Source organism: Onychomys torridus, chromosome 7, assembly GCF_903995425.1.
Source record: "Onychomys torridus chromosome 7, mOncTor1.1, whole genome shotgun sequence".
NCBI classification, from domain to species: Eukaryota; Metazoa; Chordata; class Mammalia; order Rodentia; family Cricetidae; genus Onychomys; species Onychomys torridus.
The window spans coordinates 90,084,897-90,108,559 of NC_050449.1; the positions used below are offsets into that span (position 1 = coordinate 90,084,897).

At 45.5% G+C, this 23,663-nt stretch overlaps 1 protein-coding gene across 4 annotated transcripts in view; it reads right to left on the reverse strand.

The window, feature by feature from the left end:
* Positions 1 to 707: 707 nt before the first annotated feature.
* Positions 708 to 23,663, reverse strand: part of Clstn2 (calsyntenin 2) — a 608,806-nt gene continuing 585,850 nt past the window's right edge. Inside the window, exons 11-18 of one of the 4 annotated variants that reach the window (XM_036191651.1) lie at positions 20,213 to 20,361; positions 18,112 to 18,329; positions 14,802 to 14,972; positions 14,170 to 14,315; positions 13,935 to 14,058; positions 13,039 to 13,223; positions 11,121 to 11,278; positions 708 to 2,043 (exon numbers count right to left, since the gene is read on the reverse strand). In XM_036191651.1, coding sequence (XP_036047544.1) covers positions 1,983 to 2,043; positions 11,121 to 11,278; positions 13,039 to 13,223; positions 13,935 to 14,058; positions 14,170 to 14,315; positions 14,802 to 14,972; positions 18,112 to 18,329; positions 20,213 to 20,361 — 1,212 coding nt within the window. In that variant the 3' untranslated portion in view covers positions 708 to 1,982. Of the gene's footprint in view, positions 11,279 to 13,038; positions 13,224 to 13,934; positions 14,059 to 14,169; positions 14,316 to 14,801; positions 14,973 to 18,105; positions 18,330 to 20,212; positions 20,362 to 23,663 lie in introns of all 4 variants that reach the window. The other 3 variants (XM_036191650.1, XM_036191652.1, XM_036191654.1) reach the window with 3 other exon arrangements.

A 23,663-nucleotide genomic window follows, 5' to 3' on the forward strand; every position in this document is an offset into this window, starting at 1 on the left:
TGCTGTCTCACCTTGCCTGCCTAAGGCAGCTGATTGGTCTAATAAACAGCTGAATGGCCAATAGTGAGGGAGAAGATATAGGTAGGACTACCAGACAGGGAGAGTAAGTAGGAAGAGGAATTTAGGCTAGAAGAAGAAAGAAAAAGAGACACCAGGAGCCAACCAGACAGACACAAGGAAGCAGGAAAGTAGGACAAGCAGAATGAAAGGTAAAAGCCCTGAGGCAAAACATAGATGAATATAAACAGGTTATATTAAGTTAAAAGAGCTGGTGGGACAAGCCTAAGCTAGGGCCAGACATTTTTAGTTAATAATAAGTCTCCATATCTTTATGTGGGAGCTGGTTGGTGGCCCTAAGAAAATTCCAATTACAGAGCCATGCTCACAACTGCTTGTGCAAGGAAGCATCCTGGATTCCTCTGGGTCCCAGGGTTACCAGGAAGAATAACCTGCTTTAGGGTTTATAGCTCCCGTAACTTGCTGGGCCTCAATAAATGCCTCTTCTGACTCAGATCATGTTTCTAGCTCTCTCCAATGGCAATACTCAGCTCTCATAGAACAGGAGGCCTGGAAGGGAGCCTCATGGGGTCTACCATGGTCACATTCACCACCGTGTGGATACAGGTCAGAGCCCCAGCAATGCCGACCCAGTCCAGTTTGCAGTCTCTCATCCCACCATGTGTCTGAACAACAAAAACCCTCTGAAGTCATCTTTACTGTGAAATTCTAAAATCATATTTATTCACCAATTCACAGAAGTGTCATCATGACCACCAACATGAATCAGTTTGTAGGCATTTACAAGCCAAGGCTGAAAATAAATATCTGTCTGTGTTGAATAGGCATTTAACAAATTACTCAGAAACTGCAGGAATCGAAATTGTTAGAAATTTAAAGTTTGGGATTCAGGCATGAGAAGATCACAGTCATGGGAAGAAACTCAACTGATTTCCCAGGAGGTTCTTTTCCTATGAAATCTTTATGTACATGTACGCTCTTGGCCTCCTTCACTCTGCATCAGTTAGAATCTAGTAGGGCAATTTGGCAGGGAGAGGGTGCCAAGGAGAGAGGTGGAGGGTAAGGGTTTTCTCTGGTCCCCTGTGACTGACTGGGCAGCATTATTGACCGACAACATAATGCACTGCTCTGAAGTTCGATTCAATTTTCTATAAATTCATAAGTCCTTCTAATATGACATTTCAAGGTTGCATTGGATCAGACTCATACACACACAGTAGCATAGTTACCAAATAAATACGTTTGTAGACTAAGAAGATTCATTCTTGGGGGCAGCTTAAGAGGCTCAGAACACATATGCCAAGAACACACTGGACAATCCCCAGGTGAAGCTGGCTCCAGGTAACTACACTCCAGCTTCGCGAACCTAATGACTGCTGCCCAGGAAGGAGCAGGTAGAGGGGGTTCTATACAATGAGGCTGATTTTTCTCTCTGCAGGATGGAGCCCAGAGAGGCTCCAGCAGAACAAACAGATTGTCTCTCTTAGGCCTTTCCCACACACTGAGGTTGAGGAGCTGGGAAAAACGGGGCTTCTCACACAAGGTTTTTAAATGGTGACATCATCTCCAGAGATGGAGAGGGGAGGCCTGAGATTGGCTGAACCCAGAACCTTTATATTTAGTCCCAGCATCATGACTGAGGATGACAGACTCAACAGTATCTATCAGGTACTTAAGGAAAAGCAGAGACAATGGTAGGGTGGGCAGATTCTACCAGGTAACATTGTGGGTGTTGTTCAGATAGGTTCAAAATGTGTGCAAGCCACCATGTGCCACATTGCCACTGTTCACTGCTGAAGAACCAGACCCAGTGTCTGCAGCTGACTACTGCATGGACTACGGGAATTCACAAAGGCTTCTCTATGCTAGGAGAAGTGTGTGCTCAACCTGCTTCTATATGGCTCAGTCAATATGAAGGTTAGTGATATACTGAGTCTTCACCAAGTAGGGACAAGCTAGGCACTTCACTTCCAAATGTTTACGATTCCTGCTGTGTTCCAGGTCCCTCTTCCAGGGCTTTGAGAGCTAAAAATAAATAACAATAAGAATAACCTAAGGCTTCTGGAGAATTAAAATTTATTGGGAATGATGACCTCTCTGTTTTGTATTTTATTTCCATATTATAGATATGTACATATATGTATGTACATATATATTATCAGCTTCCCTTCACCTACTTATGTCTGGTATTTTACACTTAAACTCTAATTCCCTAAACTAATGGCCTATCACCTCATTATGATTCCTTCTTACATACATCACAATGCCCATGTAATAACATAACAAGCCCCATTCTAGAAACTATAGGCTTCCTTAGGTACAGCCAGCTTCTGTATAAGCTTTCTTCTTTCTGTTTTGTTTCTCCAATCCCCAGCCATGCCTGTCCAGACCAGGGCACCAATAACTCTTTCTTGGAAGCAGATCCTATGGAAACTTGGTACGTAGATTGATCTGTCTGTCATCTGCTTCAAGTGGCTCTGACTTGTAAAGCAATTGTAGTGCCTGCCTCTGTGGTCACATGGCTCTACTTGTCCATGATTCCTCTGACATGTGAATCTAAGTGTAAATACAGGGCAGTATCCTTCCTTCTTGGTTGCTCCTCATGCTGTCGCTCCTAATCAACTTCTAGTTCACTCTCCAACTCTATCACCTTCTCGTTCAACATCTCTTCCCTTCCTTTTCAAGTGATTCACCTGGGTGCCAAGTCTAATTTCCTTTCCCCCAAACTCTTCTGTATTTCCACCCTCTGGAGTATGTCTGTGAAAGTGCCATCAGTACTCCCACCAGGGTGCCTTTGTATCATGGAGAGTGGGTAGTGGTGAGATCACGGTGGCCAGAAAGGATGCACTGTTGCCTCTGAAGATGGACACATGCATTTTCTTCAGGTATGTGACTCATAGATCTGGGTGAATCCTTTTAGTCCCCCCAAGGGATCCTTCCAGAGGGCAGAGGCTACCTTCTTGTCCACCCCAATCCCTTTCCCACAGGGGTGCTGGAGTCTAGACCTAAAACCTGTGGGTTGATTCTCTGCCTTTGGAAATAACCTCTTAGCTTTTTTTTTCTTCTGACAGCTCATTCTGCTGGGGAAAAGCACCCTCAATATTTACATTTGTGCACATGTCTGTTCCGAAATGCTCAGTATAAAGGATCCAGGTAACAGAGGTGCACTTCCATTCCCAGATAAAAGAAAACAGACATTAAAGCCAACATGATGTTGTTCCTGTGATTAATACACTCCATCTGCATTCTGGAGTCTCTCACGCCTTCTGCCCTCTTCTCATTAGACTATCGGGATTTGAGCTTCATGGTGATGAATCTTTCCACAGTATCTCTGATAAAAGTGGCAAAGAGCTCAGTTTATTAAGGCTCCATTTCCTCAGTCCTGTGAACCATGGGGTAAAACAAATGGGCTCATCAAGGCCTACCGATGCTTGCTTTGGGGAGACACTTTCACTGGTCCTACCTGGGAAAGATTGCTTTGTAAAGAAGTCTCTTCCTGTCATCTGTCAGCTGTTCTTCCCACTTCCACTCTACTCCTACTCTCAATTGTGCAAATGTCAACTGATAGACTAAAACCGGGATGGGGGAGTCTTTCCACCAGAGCATCTTAACTTCAAAACATACTCATTCTCTAAGGCCAGGTGATCTCTGGGATTCTATTCAATATGACATTTGTTGAGTCCATTCTGTGGGCCAGATGCAGTGCCGGGGACACATTATACATCCTTAGTGCAGGACCAAGGTCCTGGGACACATTAGTTACTCTTCTTGCCTTAGGGAGGTGGTAAGTGGAGGTGGGGAAAGTTGGAGGGTCTAAACTGGTTCCATACAGTCATGTTTTCTAGGGTCCTCTGGGAAGGCAGACTTGGCTCTTGAGGGGTGGTTCTCAGAAGTACCAGTTCCCAAATTCTGCTTGTTGACTCCATCATGTGTCCCTGTCCTGCATGGGTGACATTCTGATACCCACTCAATGCCCCTGCTGTCCTGGCTGGATCTGATCTCCTGCCCCAAGAGCAAACTGTCTCCTTGCCCTGCATACACAAACGTGACACCAAGAGTCCTGCTTCCAGGACCACTCTCCAACGCTTTCTGTTTTGTCCCTATGGAGGCTTTTGTAATAAATGGTTGGTGTGTAAGGAAAACACAGAAAATTGCCTTAAGTCTCGGCAAAGAAATGTTGTCAGCAGGGGCTTCACTCAGAGAGGCCAGGCTGTAAAAGAAAATGTCCTCTACTTGGTTTTCTCGTGCTTCTCAGGTAAATAACAGGCATGTCCTACATTTTCTTTTCTGTTCTCCGCCCCCCACCTTTTCTTCTACTTAATGAAAAGGCAAATTCTAAGTTCTTAGAGATGTGTGTTCTCACCGTGGTCTCTGTGCTGGTCTCAGGCTCCCTTTGGAGTCCTTAGGGGCTCAGAGAAGTGCCTGTCAGGAGGGACATGTTCTGAGCAGAAAGGGATGGGTTTATAGAAAATATTACTGCTTCTCCTGGCTTATGTGCTGGTCATTTCTCTTCTGTGCTCTGACCTTTGATCTTGACCTTGAGATCCCGGTAAGAGGTTAGACTTAGACCATAGGCACGGTGACTGATAAAACATGAACGAGTTCCAGCTGAAGGTTTATGGTGCTTATACCATAGTGATCTTACTCCATAAGTCAGGCCTCGGGTATCTGGTAGTTCGAGGAAATGGTTGGGAACTGGAGCCTACACAGACCATAGGAATGATATTCCCACTGTAGATGAAGCTGTAGACCTGGCTTCTTCTTTTTTTTTTTTTTCCTTCTACTTTTAGTAACATGGGTTACTGTCCTTCCAAGAGAAGCAATCCATTCTCCCATCCAATTTAGTGTTTGAATTGTGACTGTATTCCCCAGTCCCACTACAAATGAATAGAGCTGCAGTAACCTGGGGAGTGTCCTTGAATGACCCTGTTCTCCAGGATGCGTGCTGTGAGCAAAGCAGCCTCCTAGTGGCCTGGGCCCATGGCTGCAGGCTCATGGCTGCAGGCTCAAGGCTTCCACATAAAACATGGCTTTGAAGGAGGCTATTCAAAGCATAAGAACTGGGCAGGTGGCCTCTCTGGGGCTGGGTGATTTCAATACAACCCTCCTAGGCAGTGTCTGTCACTACTGTAGAAGGGGCACATGGGCAGGAGTCATCTCACATCCCAGCAGAGGACAGCAATTGGAATTGGGACCAGGTTTTTCAAAATTATTGCTTCAGGAGTGTGAACTGGGGCCCTGCTCTGTTTCCCTCTGCCACTGCAGTTGGAGCTGGTTATTTTCTCTGCTTTGTTAGCAGCAGCACCTCCATGTGCCAGCAGAGGCTGGGCTCATCCTCCACAGCAATGGGTCTCAAACCCTGACCTTCCTGAGCATCAACTGCTCCAAAAGCACACCTTGCGGAGCCTCACAAGTTCCCAGGTGCCACTGCTGTTACACTCACCGTGCAAATCACACAGCCAGAGAACTGGAGTTGTGCAATGTCCTGAGCAAACCTCTACAGAGCCCCCAGAGCTCCATCCTTCACATGCAAACCCTCACATCAGGCTAGCCAGACCCTGGGCTTTGGCTGTCAGCTCCCCACCCCCTTAACCACCACTCATGATCTGTCTGCTCTGCCTGGTTGCTGTTCCTATTTAAGGACTTCTCTGTCTTAGTTTTATCAAATCTCAGCTGTCAGTCACATTATTTCTGCATATAGGGAAAGGTTTTCCTCTCTAAGTGACCTGAACCATGATAACTAAGGAGTATTTAGGAGCACATTGCTCACTTGCCTAAAGACCTTGTTTGTTCATGGAGGCCCTTCAGCACCCCAGGATTATCCCTAGCCTCTGACTTAAATCAGATGACTGTAAAGCAACTATATTCTACCCTAAGCTTCAGCCCCTGACAGTCCTAACTGGACAGCCTCTGGCACTACACGACCAGGGATCCTCATGGGCAAGGCTCTCGTTCATTCATTCATCCTCTCTTCCCGCTTCCTGGCTTAGTCTGGCACACCTGGGTGAGGACTTGCTGACTTGGTTGAACATAGCTGCAAACAGAGACTCCCATCTGCTAACTGACTGAACATAGCAGCTAGCTTTGAGTTCTCTGAGATGCTCGTGGAGGTGATTTCTGCCTCTCTTTGTTACCATGGGACAAAGTCAAGCTGGGCTCCTAATCCACAGCTCCTGGAGAACCGCCTCTCCTTCTCTAACCAGTGTGAGAAGGAAGCCAATGCAGAACACATGTACAGAGTAAAACTAATACAGACAGTCAAATGAGGGTGCTGGAGTGGACAAAACTGGCCGTGCTCATTTCCTCTCCCTACAGCTGGACAACGGAAAGTGGTTACAGGAAAATTAAACTGTGCCAAGGGCTTTGGCTTGTCAGCCTCCATAAATGTCTGCCACACAGAGAGAAGCCTGTGCCATCACAACTGCCCGAGCACATTGCAGGAGGCTTCTGGGATGCCTCCAGGGGCTCCATGTTATATGAACATCATCTACTATTCACTGGCAAATTCTTTTAAAGAATTAGATTTATTCCCTCTCCCCCTTTTTTTTTGCAAAGCATATTTGGTTAATTTAAATGGGGGAGATGATTAGCAAAAAGCACTCCTTTCTTTGCTGCTAATATTGAGTCATATAGGCAAGAAGACTGTTAATTTTGAAGTGTGCTGGGTAGGGCTTTCTGCTGATTGTGTTGCTATTGATTGGAACAGCCACAAGTCTTTAGGATCATTTTTAGAGCCAAGACATGAACAGGGCTGAAATGAAAATCAGTCCCAAATAATGAACACTTCTGCTTAGAAATCATTATGGACTGAGCCCTGCTGGGAAGGTGCTGAGCCTGGGGAGTCAGCTCTTGCCTCAGCAGAGGAGGGAGTGGGTGCTCAGTGATTAGCCAGTTCCCTGGGCCCGAGGCATCCAACCCTCAGGAATATTTGTCTGATTTCATCAATGCAAAAATAACAAGTGGGATTTTTGTTGGCTCACTTATTTATTTATTTTTCATTTCCTCCAATCTCCTGTGAACTTCTAAGAGAGCTTTCAGGAAAGACCCTAGAGTCTTCCAGCTGTTCAATTCAAGGCAATGACCACCAGGGAGCTGATGGATGGGCATGCTGGTATAGTTGGTTTCCTCCCAGGAAATGGAGGGCTGCTTTCTGTGTATTGTGGGTAAGAGTCTGCCTCACATGGGTCTGCTTGGTGGCTAATTTTCTCGATGTCTTGCAGGCTAAGTTTTGAGTGGAAAAATGAGAAAGAGAGTAAAAAGTTCATTACATGAATTGAATTCATTAAGCTCAAATTTCCTCTTTTTTCACTATCATATATCAATTTTACTGGAAAGTAGATGGAGAAACTAACTGGGATGTCCCTTTGTTTGGGTATTGTTGGTAGCTGCTTTCATGCCATGAGGTGGTGTTCAGTACGGGTGACAGAGAACAAATGGCTTACCGCCCCTAAGTCTCTCTTTTCTAGATCTTTCCAGATAAAGTTTGTTGATCTCTGATGCACTGGAAGGGGGCACTGATTTCTAGCTGTGGTTGCCTTCCTGGAGATTCAGGGTCCCTGGAAGACACACTCCCTTGCTAACTTCAGAGACTTTGGTCTCCACTGAGCATGTCGGGACAGCTGGCTAGTTCAAGCAAGTTCTCACAGAAAGTGCTGCCACAGAAACCACAGGTTTGGTATTTGTGTGACTTGGGGCCTTGGTTAGACTTACAGAAATTGTTTAAATCTGTTAGAATATTCTCAGCATTCCTCGCAAGACTTTTCCAATGGGTTTAATGTCTTTACTCCAGTGGGGCAACCCATACTGTGCTGGTCTCTTCTGACCTCACCCTCACTTTTCTCATCCTATCTTCTGAGTTACTTGAGAATGGCAGCCTACCTATTTTCAAGCTCTGAATAGCAGACTCAGGTTGTCCATTTGGCCAGCTAAGCAATGGAGTGGTCTGTGGCCAAACCAGTCAGCTGCTTCTCTGGAAACCGAGTCTCCCTCTGCTTGACTGCTCAACTCTTCCTGAGAAGTCACATGGTGTCCAGATCATCTGGGAGTTTTGGTTGTAAAATATCATCATCCTATAGAGCCTGGGAAATGCCAGTATGATTACTATCTTGCACTCGTGGTCAGAATATCTGGTGGGAGGCATATGGCATCACCTACCACTCACCTGGATACCTGCTAAAGCTTGTTATTTTATGACCACTCCCCCCTTGATCTCGCCCAAGGTAACAGAGTGAGTGTTGGGAACAGGATAAAGACCTGTGATCCCAGTAGCATCATTTAGATGCCTCAGCTTTGGAGCTTGTGTACTGAAAGGGGAAAGAGAGGCTTTGGTTTCTTATTATCACCATTGCCCTGCAAATAAGTCCAGCCACCAAATCCCTCCTGAAATGACACATCTTTGCTGTCTTATCCAAATGCTCCCCAACTTCCACCTGCTAACTCCCCCCAAAAAAACATAAAGGTCTTCTAATACTCCAAACAATTCTCCTAACCATGAATGAGTAATGCAGCCACAAGAAGTGGCCCAGGGGCATGAGAACAGCTTTCCACCCAATTGGAACTGAAAAGCCAGAGCAGAGGAAAGTACTCTCATAAACCCTAGACTTAAATATTTGCAATCAGAATCTCATTCAAAAAGGATTGGTTTTAAACATACAAAGTGTTCCCTTTACTGCCATAATTTTGGGAGAATTCAGTAGCTCCTAAATGCCAGACTGAAGAATGTCTTTTTATTTAAATAATGGGATTGTGAAGCCCAACTGGCCCTGTAGATTTTCCCCTTATAAAAGTGCGGAAAAAGCTTGACAGAAAAGGGGGCATTTGATTGGGGTAATTCATGGGAGATGTGTCTATTTCCTTTCAATGAATATAAAATCTCAAGTTTCTTCCAAGAGAAAAAAAAATAGGGCACTAATGGAGCTGGTAAATGTGCTCTTCTTCCTGTGTCTTCTGCTTCTTTTCTCCTGTGTAATTTCCATGCCTGTTTGTGTCCCTTCTATAACTCTCAAGTCCTCTATGGGGAAAGGTCTGTCTCATTCAGCTTCATCCCATTCCCACTGCTTGCTGGTAGAGTGTTTAGCACGTAGTGGGTGGTCAAAAACACATGTTAATAAGAACTTAAGTAGAACCATGGACCAGGAGCAGAGGGTAGTTTGTATCTCGGAATTGACTCTGAGCAGGATACTGACTCTGAGCCTCAGTTTACTCATCACAAAAATGTACCTAATAATAGGTTTCTCAAATACTTTGCAAGGTTATTTGGAGGCTCAAAAATGGGAAGGTATGCACAAAACACTGCAGGAGACAGGAAAACAGTTTAAGGTAGCTCTCCCCATCCAGAAGCTTGCAAAAACCTGGCATGGATCCTCACTACCTGGAGGGCTGAGAAGAGGACCAGAGGACATAAGCTGTAATCACTCCCTAAATGCTCTGTTTGGATGACACGGGGACCATTCAGCATTCAGTTGAACCAGAAAGCTGTGTGACAAGAGACCAACTGTGGATGGGGATCAAGCCAGTTCAGGATGGGCTTGGGGCAGAGAGGGATGATGGGGATGGCCTATACAGACTGAGAACAAAGAGGAGCTCAAGGTGTTTGAAACAAACATGTCCTCAGAGCCTTGTGGACCTCTTACGACAGCCTTCATTCTTGCCTGCTATTCTCTAGACCACAGAAGATTGTCCACCAGTTACTATAGCAACAGTTCTCCTCACGAAGTGCTCACGTTAGAATGGAGATGGAAAAGTCTTCCTTATTAAAATAAGAAGAAAGAACAAGAAATTAGGGTTTTGATATATTTGCCCTCTATTCAAAGCATCCCTCCTTTTATTAGAAGAAGAAAGAGGCAGCTGCTATTATTGCAAATATTCTTTGAATTCCTAGCAGCTAAATTTCCCAACTTTCATTGCAGACTGTGAGAGCCCATATTTGTTCTACTACATCCAAAAAATGGTGTTATTTCCTCAAGAGAAAACAGTAACATAGGAGATAAAGGACCACAGACTAGGTGGTGATAGCCCTGTCAACCTTCAGGCTGCCCTTATCTGGGGGAGTGCAGCCATACCAACCCTGTCCTGTGTCCAAGCAGATTTCTATCCTCCATGAAGCCTTGCTGGGTCACCATATTAGTCCTTTCTTTGGCTCTAAGCAACAGCCAAGCCCAAGCTGTCACTTGAGCAGTGCCTATGTGGAATGCTTCCTGGGCCCTGTGGTTCTGTGTGGTGATAGCCCTGGACAGGGCAGCCCCATGAGTTTAGGCATTATCTAGGCAGGTCTGAACACTGGTCAGCAAGCCCTTTGATGAGGATACACTCCACTTATGGTCAAAGACCAACTAACTTTTGGTTTTGAACTTTTTATACCAGTTTATGTAGTCTCAGAAAGAAGTAAAAGGAAAGACTCTCTGAGCTAGGAACTGCGTGTGTGTGTGTGTGTGTGTGTGTGTGTGTGTGTGTGTGTGTGGTGTTTGTGCATGTATACATACACTATAAACCTTTCCATGGAAACTCAATTCTACCTCAACAAAGGCTTTCTTTCCAATTCTTAAGCCCTACGACCTTAGGATTATGAGATTCCACTGCCCTCCCTGTATAAAGCAACCTGGAGACCAAGCACAGGAAGGCCCTGCTGGTGTAGGTAGAGAAAGGCTATTTAGTCAAGTACATACACAGTGAGTTACAATCCAAGGAGTTTGAAAACACTGAGCCTAGGGGGTGGTAAGTGACATAAAGGTGGACCTTCTCCCCTGCAGAAAAGAACAAGGTGTTCAGAACTCTGCAGACTGGTTGGGTGACAGGATTCTGGGTGAACCCAGGGCAGAAGAAGTGAGGGCTACAGGACAGTGTAACCACCCTGAAGTCCTCACTGATGGTGACACTGGGCTTTTGGAACTGCCCCATGGTTAGGACATAGGCAGTGCCTGAAACATAGAGGGCAGATTCCAGGAAGCTGATGGTCTTCCCAGACCTGTCATAGAAATTAGAGGCAAGTGTGACAGGCTTGGGCATACATTGGGTTGGGCTTTACAAAAGGGGCACGGGCTGGTCAGCAGACCTGTGGGCACTAGTAGGGGAGGGTGGAATCATCCCACTCTAGCTGGGCTTGCCTCGTGCCACTCTGCCCATGTCTGCCTCTGCCTGTGCCTGCCTCCTCTTCCTCTTCGCTGTCATCAGAGCCACTGCTGCTGGAGCTCATGCCTTCCTCTGCTTCCTCTTCTTCCTCTCCTTCAGTCTCATCTTCCCCATGTCCTGGTCCTTCATGTTTCTGGATGCCAAGGAGAGAAATGAAATATGCATCAAGAACTGAGTAGGGGCCTCTTGGGAGCTCTGTGCAGCAGAGACTTAAGACTCTCGGGCTTCATTTCACTTAAGGCTAAACCCCTTACACTGCCTAGATAGGATCTCTGGGAAAGACACCTGGTAAAAGGAAAGTCAGAAAGCCAGATAAAGGTCTAAAATAGCAGCAAATCCCAGGACACATAGTCAAGGTAACATATTAGTGTCAACGATGGGATGGGCATTTAAACCAACAGCATCATTTACTGAATCTTTCAGACCCTTTATATAGAACTTTCATGTTCTTAACCATCTGTTTCCCAGGGGCAGAATCATGCTTAATCTTGGACCCCTTTGGGAACATCATATCAGTGGAAATAGAAAGTCATCAAAGCCAAGGTACGGTATGCTGTAATTAAAAACCATTCTTTTGCAAAGGCCAAAGTTTATGCCCTCATTTCCCATGCCTGTCCCCTTATGCCATAATGTGTGAATTAAAACTACACCCTACCCTTTCTAGTTCCACTTTCCCATCTCATGGTTTTGTAGTGATTCCAGCATCCTTTATCTGGGTTTATGTTTTGAGTTGGCAAATCAGGTCATTTAGATCATCTTCTATCCACTTCAGTCTTCTCCAAACCATACCCTTTCTCCAAGGCCTCCCTTACTTTAGTCTTCCCTAATGATTGTTACTACCATGAATGGCCAGCCCCCAAGACTCTACACACTGGGGCCTCAGCAGGAGCTGGCCTCACTAGGTCAGCCCCTTTGAAGCACACTACCATTTGCTCCTCAGATTGCTCTTGCGTCTTACACTTAAGACTCAGCTCTTTGAGGATGGAAGTCCTGGAGTCCCATACCAGGGTACTTAGAGAAACTGAGCCACAGTGGCATGTTGGCTGTGAAACGAGAGCAGGAGATGAGCTGCGAGCACACTGGAACCAGGCAGCATTGCTCATCTCTATTATTTCCCTATGACCTTTCCTGATCTTTCTCTGGGCCTGTGTCTTCCAGACTCAGCACCTGTGGGCAAAAGGAATGATAGGCAGGTGTATAGATCAGGTCTCTGGTGTGGTCACGGACAGCTTCTGGGGGCAATTGGTTAATTGAAATCAAGTGAACTTCCGAGTTGTACTGCCCTGAGTTTGAATGCTGGTCGCATGCATTTGAACATGGTACCACTCTTCTCTCAGTTCCCACCTCTGTAAATGAGGGTGATGCTTCCCACTTCACACAGTGCTTATAGATACAGAACATCTGGTGCAGTGTCTAGCTAAAGGGGAGCTTATTAAAAGGCAGGTGTTGTTGTTGTGCTTTTGTTTCAACTTATTCCAAGCCTTTAAGTGAGCTCTGTAGGCCACCTAATTTGCACTGTTAGCTAATCAAGAGTTCAATATTGAATTCCTGAGTGTTAGTCAGCTCTGAACTACAGTGTGTGTTGTGGCGGGGAGGGGGGGGGAGTGAGAAATAGATAATGAGTGACTGCTTACTTTAAGAAAATTCTAGTTATGTTTGTGGGATAAGAATGATTTGCACATTTTAAATTAGAGAACACAGTTCACAGAGAAATAGGGCTTGTTCATGAGAGGACTAAAGAAGTACAGGGATGGGAGAATGGTGGAAAATGGACTCATTAGACTAGGAAGAGTCTGGATCTGACATCTAGGCAGGGGAAGAACCAAGCTGATTAGCAGAGGAAGCGTCCCCTCACCCCCTGTCCTGCCAGAGCTCCCATGCCAGAGAAGATACCTCCATAGGGTTGACTGTGATAGTCAGTGCAGAGTCATCCCAATCCATCTCAGTCTCTTTGGAAGCCTCAGTCTCTTGGAGAAAATGCTGGTGAGCAATTCGGACTCGGTACACACCCATGGCCACCACAAACACTAGCATGCATACGGAGATAATGATGACCACTGTGGCAATGCTTGGGACCACTGAAATAAAACAGGAATCCAAATAACATGATGATCAAAGATATAACTCATTCTTCTGAAGGACAAGACATCCATGTTCACGAAGAAATCTTCTCTCCAACTTCCCAGCTGTAGGGTTCTGGGTCCTTAACTCACTTTGTCTAGAATATACTTTTTATCAAATGTGTATCAGATGTTATACTCACTTTGCTATGGTAATTGTGAGGAGTAAGGGGAACAGTCTCTGTGAGCTTCCACTTAGGCACACAGTAGGCATTTAATAAATGTAGATTCTCTTCTACCCATGGCTTTTCTCCTAAAATTATATGGAAGTTACCACTGAGGGTTGGGCACTGTAAAATTTAGTAGGGACACAAGTGCTACCAGATGGTGGCACAATATGGCAAGTGCTCAAACAAAAACATGGGCAGATGAATCTGAATATGGTAAGTGTGTGAGGGGTCTATGGAAGGCTTCTGAGCTGGCCCTGAAAATGACTAGTATAATGTCTCAGCCCTTTGCACCAGTCTCTGTCATTATGGATTGTATGAAACTCCTTGCTTAGTGGACTGACTCTCTGTTGAAGCAGGGGTGTTGAGAGGAAGGGTCTGTAGTTTCTCCATGGCAGGACTCCCTTCCTCAGCTCTGAGCACCCTTGGATGCTACAACATACTGTCTGCTTGGTGGCTGCTCTTGAGTCCCAGTTTTCTGAATTGCCATTGAGTATCCTACCTGAACTGCGCTGGATACTACTCCGGGACTCAGGGTGATGGACAGACTGGAGGAATGGTGGCTGTACAATGAGGTGGTTGACATGTTCCTTCTCAGAGACTTTGACTTCATGGAGGACACTGACCTGGGAAAAACAAGGAGAGATGCAGGGAGGCGGTTGAGGTAATTCTCTGCATGAATGAGGGAATGACTGGGTGGGTCAGGTCTTCCTTCCACAATGGCAGGATACACTTACCTCCAAGTTGAACTCATTGCTAGTGTAACGCCCATTGAGTTCTGAACACTTGATGCGGAACCTCCGGGTCTCAAGGGAACTGGGATGCCAGTTGCGGTAATGCAGGTGGTGCAGCACCTGCTCATAGCGGCTCATGGATCCCACACCTGCACCAAGAAACCATACCTATCATCAGGAGGCAAAAGAGGAGGGGGAACTGTGGGCACAGGAGACAGATGGATGCTGTTGGGGTTGTGAATCCGCGGGTGAAAGTTGGAATGCTTCTGGATGGAAAATGAACAGAAGCAGAAGTTTCAAAGATTAAAGCAATCTAAAGAATTTCCATATAGGTTAGTGTATGACTGGAATGTTGGGCCTCAGTCTGCCAAACATGGCTGAGGCATTTTCTGGGATCAAAATATGAAATCACTCTCTTAGTTCCTACAGATTACCAGGGAGCAAGGATATAGTGGTACACTTTCCCCAGAGGCTGGAGTTACTCTAGAAAGTAAAATTTAGAAACGTAAGAATCTCCACTTGACCCCTAGGACTGTATGATCACCCTGCCCCCAGCTGCCACCCGACTCAATAGTGCCTTGACAAGGCTGTTCTGAGAAGCCGCCACTGAGCAGAGGGGCCGTGTGGGACCTTACCATAGATGGAGTAGCCAGCCGTAGAATTAGTGGCATCCAGGTGTCGTTGGTGGAGCTCACTGTGGTTGAGCTCCAAGCACTCTTGTCTTGGATCCAAGTCCCCTCCAAGCACCAAAATGTCACAGAAATCCAAGTTGTGTAGCATTTCTTCCAAGACTGCTGATTTGGGGGCTGTAGGAAGGAAGGTGCATGAGAAACACCAGCATCAAGAGCTCTTGCTCACTGCGACACCTCCTCTGTTACTGTTTGCATGTCCTGGTGGGTCAGGAGAAGGGGTTATGCAACCCCATCAGCCACACCCACTGCTCAAACATCAGGCCATCTTCAAGAAGGTGGCGTGAATTAGTGGGGAGAAGGTGTGTGTCTCTGAGAAGCTACTCAGTTTCCTCATCTGGGGGACATTATAAGCCATAGCCACAGCCTGCATTTGGGGAGAGCTAAGTGGCTCTTCATGAAACTCTTATAGCCTTTTCCATGTGGACAGTGTGTTTGTGCATGCGCATGCGTGTGTTCTCACCAAGCTCTGAGGATCTCAAGGGAAGAAACTTCTTTAGAATCCAGCACAGGAACTGCTGTGAAGCAGTCACCACTACACTTTGCTCAAATAGAGATGAACAACAGTTCATTAATCATCACTGGATTCAACAAGATATAAGTGAAAGTTAATTAATAATTGATAAATTAGAGTAAATTAATTAGTTCATATGCTCCCACAGGAGCACATTAGCAAGCTGGTCAGTCTAGTGGTACTTGCCTGATTTTATAACTCTAGATTTCTCAAGGAAATATCTATGTATTGGAATGTTAGACCATTTGGCAGTCCTAACTGAAAACCCCATTTTACGTGAAAGCTCTTAGGGACTCAGGCCTGCCAGTACCAGCTACACATTATCAGTGGCTTTGGATGGGGGAAGGGGTCGAAATTGTGCTTCTGGAAGAGACAGACATACACTGTGTGCTGGGCACAATGCAAACATAATAGACACTAGTATTATCCATGTCCCATCATTATTGAAATCGATAATCAGAGCAGTAGGAGAGTTGCTCAAATCACAGAGTAAGGGGAGGTATGAGATAGAACATGCTGTTCTAACTCTATATTGGAAACTTGTAACCTCTAAGGCAAGTCTTCAGATATTTTATATATATATATATATATAATTTAAAAAGACATTCAAAGGACAAGATAATTATTTTAACTAAAAAATTTCAGTGGGACCTAAGAGTTTTGTTCTCATTAACTACATGTTATTAATTTCTGTGTGCCTAATTTTTTTTTACTGTTAGCCAACCACAGTGATTCCATGTGTTGCTAACAATATATAAAAGCACAGTAATCTACATTAACTCTGAGGTCAGTCATTAACAGCAGTGGCTATGTAATTTCAAATCCCTCCCAGGTGATTTCTAGCTTCCTTTCCGGTGGAGTTAGGTCACCTTCCTCAGAATATGGCTGGCAGAGTCACACTAGGCAGATGCGTGTGCTGGCTGTTGCCATCACAGGGCTCTTTCCCTACGGCATGTTCTTCCATCCCTACTTTCCTGGGTCCATTGTGTTGAAGGGACTGCTGAGTTAGGAGTCCAGAGCAGAATCATCCATGGCTGAGCCCTCCAGAATCTACTGGTCTGGTTTAACAGACAGGCAAGTCACCACCAAGATATAAATCTACTGTGAGCTGGAGGGGAGCACCAGCAATTAGCAACTCAGCCTGGGAGTCAGGGTGGTGAAGAGCAGAACATTTCAGAGAGTTTGCAAACAATCAAAAGCAGGGGGCAGAACAGAGATGGGTACAAAGGAGTTAAGTACTGCAGAAGCATGGAAACATGTATGTGTTGGGGTATTGAGTATGTATATGTGTGCTTCTGCATAAATATGGATGGCTGTGAGGATATGTGTATATGTGTCAGTGGGGGGCAGAAGATGACCCAGGAACCTCTCACTGTGGCCTGGTAGCAAATGCAGTTAACCCGCTCATTTAAGATTCTCATAAAAATGTTATTTCAACAGTAAGTGTAGAAATTTAGAAGTACTAATAATAGCTCTCGGTCACTGGTCTGTGTGCTCTGCACACACCTCTCATAAATAGAAGGTGAAATGTGGACCCAGTTAACTGCTTTCTCCCGCACTGCCCATGTGCAGGTGCCAGCTGCAGCAAAGCTCCATGCTCTTGGGCTGTGACCACTGAAGTCAGCAGGCCTTCCTTTTTCAGTGTGATTTTAGCCACAAATGAGGACAACAGAAGAGGGAAGGTCACATGACTTAATGCACCTTGGCATGTAACTCAGAAACCACTCTGGCTGGCCAGGTGTGAAATACCAACTATTTTTAGGCATTCAGGAGGTCTGCCCCTTGAGACCCTAATCGCTGGGGACCCCTGTGGTTTAACAAGGTGGGTAATTGGGATTATTATAGCAGCGGCTCTTCAGGGGCCCAGGCCAACTGGTATCAGCACATCATTAGCAGTGGCTTTGGATGGGGGAAGGGGGCTGAAATTGTGTTTCCGGAAGAGGCTTCGCAGGACTGCTCTCAAATAAGCATTGCCCTGGAATGCCCAGTTCCTCTGAGCTGCAAATGGAAAGCTTCCCTCCCTCCCTTCCTCTCTGCAGACTTCCCTCTCTGTGGGCTTCCTTTCCTTCCTGCCTCCAGCATATGCTCCTGCTTTCTGTGTAGCTGAGTGTTTCTCCTGGGCAGAGAATGGAAACTAATCCTCCCCTCAGCAACAGCCCTAATAATGAAACTGGTGGGAATTGCAACCTGGGAGTCCCCGAGAGCTTAGTCATATTGTCGAGTGAGCCCCAGCCTTCTGCCATGTGTATGGTAATGCTAAGCTAGATTCTATCCTTCGCACGCCGTTAGCTTTTCTTCTAATGATTGGAATAATACATACCCACTACAGGACATTTTTGCAGTCTCAGAAAAGGGAAGGCAAGCAGAAACAAATCGTCTCTCTCCATGCTTCTCAGGGGACACTGCTGTTAGCATCAAGTATCATTTCTTCTGGGCATCGCTTTCTTACCTGGCTGAGAACACACTACCTGGATATTGCTAAGTCTGCACATCACTTCTTTTCACTTACCGTATAGCACAAGTGTAGTCTTTCTTGCTCCTGTCACTAACATGGGTGCGCTACACTTTGGTAAGCTTCCTGTCCCTCTCCTGCTGACCATATGAGTGTTTCTAGCTTTGTTTGAGTTTTCTTATTATACATCATCCTGCCATGGGTGAGCTGTGTGGTTGCCCTGGTGTATCATTTTACTCAGCCATAAGGGGTGAAGGTCCACCCTCCCCTGGCCCCATATGCACCTGTACCTGTGGTTCTCGTGTCCCCAGAGGCCTCAGTTTTGGCAAAGGTGCTCACGATCTTGATGTCAGGGAAGAGAGTCACTCCTCTGGCACTTTCAAACTGGGCAGCAGGTCTCCAGAAGCGCTCTGTTCCCTGGAGGGTGATCTGGGGCTCGATGGCCTGCAGGACCATGATGTAGGCATCCACATCTGGGATGCTGATGCACACATCTTCCCCAAAGCACCTGGGAAGACATCTGCAGTCATGGCCCTGATCCGCTGATGATCATGGTCCACTCCAGAGCCATGAGCAATGACTGCCACCTCCAGTCCTTGCCAAGGTGTCTCTGAGGATGGCAGCAGACCTTCACATGTAAAGCCACATTACCACCCTAACCACTAACAATGTAGACACGTAAAAGATTGGCTCCTGGGAGGGATGGGACTTTTCTATACTAGCAACAAGTAACCATTAACGCTTTCATTATCTTTTTAGCAAAGTAACCAATGGCAACATTAATTAGAAAGCAACTGCTTGCTTTTGTGCATTAGGATTTGGTAAGGGAATTATTGTCTGGTTGGTTATAGCTGTCTTACTAAATGAGACCCCAGGGCTAAACTCTCTTGCTGTGGCATATGCATGTGTGCTGTCTCTGTGGGGTATCGTGGGGGTACACCTCTTCAATGGGTGAGGACAGAAGGCTGAAGTGGTTGCATCACTTTACCCTAGTGCACTGCTACTCAAGTGTCTGGAAGACAGTAACGATATTACAAGAACCAAGGCTTAGAAGTGGGCTAGATGAGGAGCTATGCTTCGCTTGGCCACTCCTGGCTGGGCATTTCATTGCTCTGTACTTCAACCTTTTATCTATACAAAAGGGAGATCAACGATTACCCTGTACTGGAAATGGCTAGTTATAAAGACCCTCGAAAAAGCTGCTGTCCAGAGCTTGCATCCTGGTTTGAGCCCAGTATAGTCCAAGCTTTCTTATTAGTCTCGTTGAAGCCTATGTGCCATTGGTATTCTCCATTATCACTGAATCCAAAGACTTGGGTAAAAAATAATGAGCACTGCCTAGACCAATTGTGTGCTCCAGGCATCAGGCTAGATCCTACAGAGGCAGCCATCATGCTGTATGCTGAGGGAAGGTCCCCGATGGAAGGAGGAAGGTGGTTTGTATAAAGTCTCCTGCAGAGATGGATTTCCATCTCTTCCATGCTCTAGGTTAGATGCTGAGTTTGGGTGCTACTGAGGTTACCAGCCCAGCTTCCTGTTGCCTCTGCCATGCCTAGCCGGTGGGCTCCCCTCTCCTTGCAGTTTATGGACAGCAGGTCTCAGGGATAGACACTGGGCAATCTCTTCCCTCCTCTTTGCTCCAGTTTGGAGCTGACTCCGAGGTGCCTACCTCTAACCTTAGGCCTCTGGGTAGAAACACTGTTTTCATTACTCTATTGAGTGTTGCTTCCCATGGTGGGCATCTCTCCCAGGCCCAGAAATACAGCAGTCAGTAGACCCATCCTTCCCACCCTTGTTCCTTTCTCCTGAGTTCTTCGAGCCCAGTTGTGTGGTGACTCCACATCTACCTCTTGGTAGTCTCTCTGGGATTCCTTGCCTAGCAGTCATCTCAAGTAGCTGGTATGTCTAAGAAGTGAGTTGTCAAGACTATAAGTAAGCCTTCAAAAACTTCATTTATTGAACTCTGCTCCCTGGGGACAAGATCTATGCCTTCTCTTCCTCTGGCTTGCCCATAGTATTTAGGAAATTCAACAAAGCAAAGTTGGTTAATTTAATTTAATTAAATAAATAATTGTCAAGAATCTACCATGTATTAGGTGCCCTTAAATCAGAACATTTGAGACCTAGATGTTGGAGAATTTATAGAAAATAGGGTTTTCTAGGCATTGGATTAGATGTGGAATAAAACACAGAAAGGTGGATTTGAATTGGTGAAACAACATAACATTTCCCTTAAGAAATCAAAAGGAGAGCACAGGTCCCTGAAGCATCCTCCTGTGGACAGCAGAGTTGAAGACAGCTGAATAAGAGAAGGCCTACTTGCAAAGGAACATTCTTAAGGGACCACTGTTGCTGCCTCAGCTGGGCCTAGGCTGACTGGCTTTCACTCACTGGACTTTGGAAGAGAGTCTGAGGCGCCGGACACCTGCTGTTGGGAACTGCCTGGAGTTGATGTAGGAGACCTTCTGGAGGGCTCGGTTGATGTTCCCAATGTCATCACCTTCCATCACGAGAACAGACTGCGAAGGGTTGAAGTGATACTGGAAGACAGAAGTGGGCATCATAGGAAAAATGGTCAATGATAGGCATGTCTCTCTGAAAACTGCAACTCCACAAAGAAGCCACTAAGGCCACCAAAGTCATCTCCAGTGCATCAGAAGAAGTTGTGGTCTCCACCTCTCCAGTAGGTTGTTCCATTTTCTTCTGAACTTCAGGACCTTCCCTAGGAGTTCAGCCTAGGGATTAGACATTCCTGGTGATTCAGCCTGAACCACAGGATGGAATTCTGAAAACCCTGCTATGGTATTCTTGGTAAGAGATATTTTTGTTTTGTTTTATAGACAGGGTCTCACTATGTATCCACGATTGGCCTGAAATTCACTATGTAGACCAGGATAGCATCAAATTAATAGCTATCAGCCTGCCTGTGCCTCCTGAGTACTGGGATGAAAGGTACAAGCCACCATGTCCTGTGATAGCAAGGGTTCTGTGCTATTTTCAGTCTTCTACTGATATGACCACAATCCATAATCTCCTACATATAAACACATGAATGTTTCTAGAGGACAAATCCTGGCAAGGAAAATTTCTAGGTCAAAGAGTAGTACATGCTCTTTGTCCATGCTGGCAAATTTCTGATTTCCTGAATTGTTCACACACACACACACACACACACACACACACACACACACACACACACACACACACACCCCTTCCAGCAGAGTGCAACTATCTCTTCTCTAACCTCAGCCATTTGTATGCTATCAGTCTTTGGGAACTCAGCAAGACTTATTGGTGACAATGACAACTCACTAGTTTTAATTCATATTTCTCATACTACATGGGAAGTTGAATTTATGTTTTCATGGGTGAAGGAAAGCCATCTGTTTACTCCACCCTGACCTGACCCAAATGTCTTCATAGCAATATTCTTGTTCTATGTTTGGAGATGGATGTGTCATTGTTGATTACACTGAACCATGTGAATCACTGTGAATCACTGTGAATCACTGGCCTGGTGGTCCTAGTCAACTGATGGGTCTTTCTTTGCTTTCTTTAGCTACTATGTAAGTGTTTTATTTCTGCCTATTCCTTGAACCACCTAGCTTTCCTCATTTAGGTACCATTGAGATTGTGTGCTTTTTTCTTTTTTAATAGCACTTAAAAAATAGTAGCATGATTACATGGTACACTGATGAGGGCTTTTCTCCCTGATCACAGGGACCCTACTTGATCCCCTGATCCCAGAAGCTAGCCCCAGTGATCTGAGAACTCCTTTTAGATGCATAAGTGAATGGTTCTTCCAGCCTCCATTTTTCTCTGCACTATCTCCTGTCTGTCCCCACAGGACCTCTTCTAGTTACTTGCTTTTCAGCAGAGCTCATCATCACAGTACCAAACCCTGCTCTCTCTCCTTCCTGGGCACTGTAGAAGTGACACTTTCTACCTCCTTTGTGTCATGTGACTACACCTGACCATTGAGACATGAAGAGAAGTGAAGATATAATGCCCTGGGCCAAGGCAGGGACTTGCCCTGTGGAGTTCTCTAGTTTTTTCTCTCCACTCCAGTGACCTTCAGCTTCTACACCGGAACTCTTCTCATCTCCACTACTTAGTATAAGAGGTAAACACGTCTATGTGTCAGTCCACTGAATCTGGAGAGTTACTACCACAACAGGTCAACCTGTCTGGAGGATAAGTCAGCCCTCCCCAGTCATGAGTCTTCTCTGAGGCTATGCAGCATATCTGAGAGACCACAACATTTGGGGTTTTCATTCTGGCTCCAATGCACACCGCAAAGTACAGTTTGGATAGTTACGTCCCCTTTCTAAACTTCATTTCCTCATTTAAAACATGTCTGAAGTTTAAATGAGTTAACATACAGCATGGCTAGATGGCAAATGCAATACTTAGGGCCAGAAGTGTTTGGGATTTTTTTCTTTTTTCTTTTAGATTTGGAATATATGCACATAGGTGTAATGAGGTGTTTTAGGGCTAGAACCCAAGTTCTATATGAAATTCACTTATGTTCATATGTGCCTCATACACACAGTCTGAAGGTAATTGCATATAATATTTTTAATGTGCCTGTGGTTTGACTGTGGTCTGTCACAGGAGACTAGCTGCAACTTTTCCATTTGTGGTAGCTCGTCAAGTTTTGTACTTCAGACCATTAGATCAAGGATGCCCACCTGATAAAAAGTTTCTAGTATTTACAAAGCATTCAATATTTGGAAGCCTGGGTTATAATCCCCAGTGCTATGCTAAGTCTATTTTGTTAAGTCTTTGTTGATGGGACCACTGTGCCTTGCTGCCTCTCCTTCCCTGTGGTCTCACTCTTTCCTGTCCCTCAAAGTCCTGGGTAGGGTCTCTCTGGGCTGTGACATCTGTCCATGAGCACAGCTTCCTTGCTCTAGATTCAGGAGGCTCCAGGTAGATGGTCCACAGCCAGCCACCGGGTGTGTCTTTAGCCACTATTTCACAGCCAACCACTGGGTGTGTCTTTAGCCACGGATGCTCAGCTCTGAAGCCACCACACACCAGTGGGTCACAATCAGATCTGAAACATTTTTACAAGCCATCCATTTTATACCCAAGAGGATTTAAGGTCATCCTTCCAAACACAGTACTTAGGACTCTTGTTGCTCCTCAGTAGTGTCACGGGTGCTATAGTGGAGTCTTGTGGAGCTGCTGCTGTCTGCGTGAGACCCTCAAGGGCCTGGTTACTAGTTTACCTCAGCAATAGGGTCTACAGCAGCAACAGTATAAAGAAGATGGTTAGTGCTGCAGAGCAGGCTGAGGTTTGCACCTGGCATGAGGCTGAATAGGAAGATCAACAGTTCGTCTATAGCAGTGGTCCTCAACCTTCCTGATGCTGCAACCCTTTAACACAGTTCCTCATGTTGTGGTGGCACCCAACCATCAAATTATTTTTGTTGCTACTTCATAACTGTAATTTCACTACTGTTATGAATTATAATATAAGTATCTGTGTTTTCTGACAGTTATAGGTGACCCCTGTTTTAAAGGGTCATTGACCCCAAGGGGGTTACAATTCACAGGTTGAGAAATGTTGTTCTAGAAGGATAACTAGGTAGAATTTCTTGGCAATCAGCAGAGCATGTCTCTACTGAATCCCCCTAGCAAAAGCACAGGTTGGCTAATATGTTGGATTTCCAGTTAACACCAGGCCCAAGAATGTCTTTCTAACTGTAGAGCATAAAGATGGATACTGGCCCAGCTGTCAATATAGTTCTTGCAGGATCAATAAAAGCCTCCATGGGTTCTAATATTTTTCTAGCCTCAGTATTCTCTGCTCTGGTGATATGTCTGTAGTTATGTG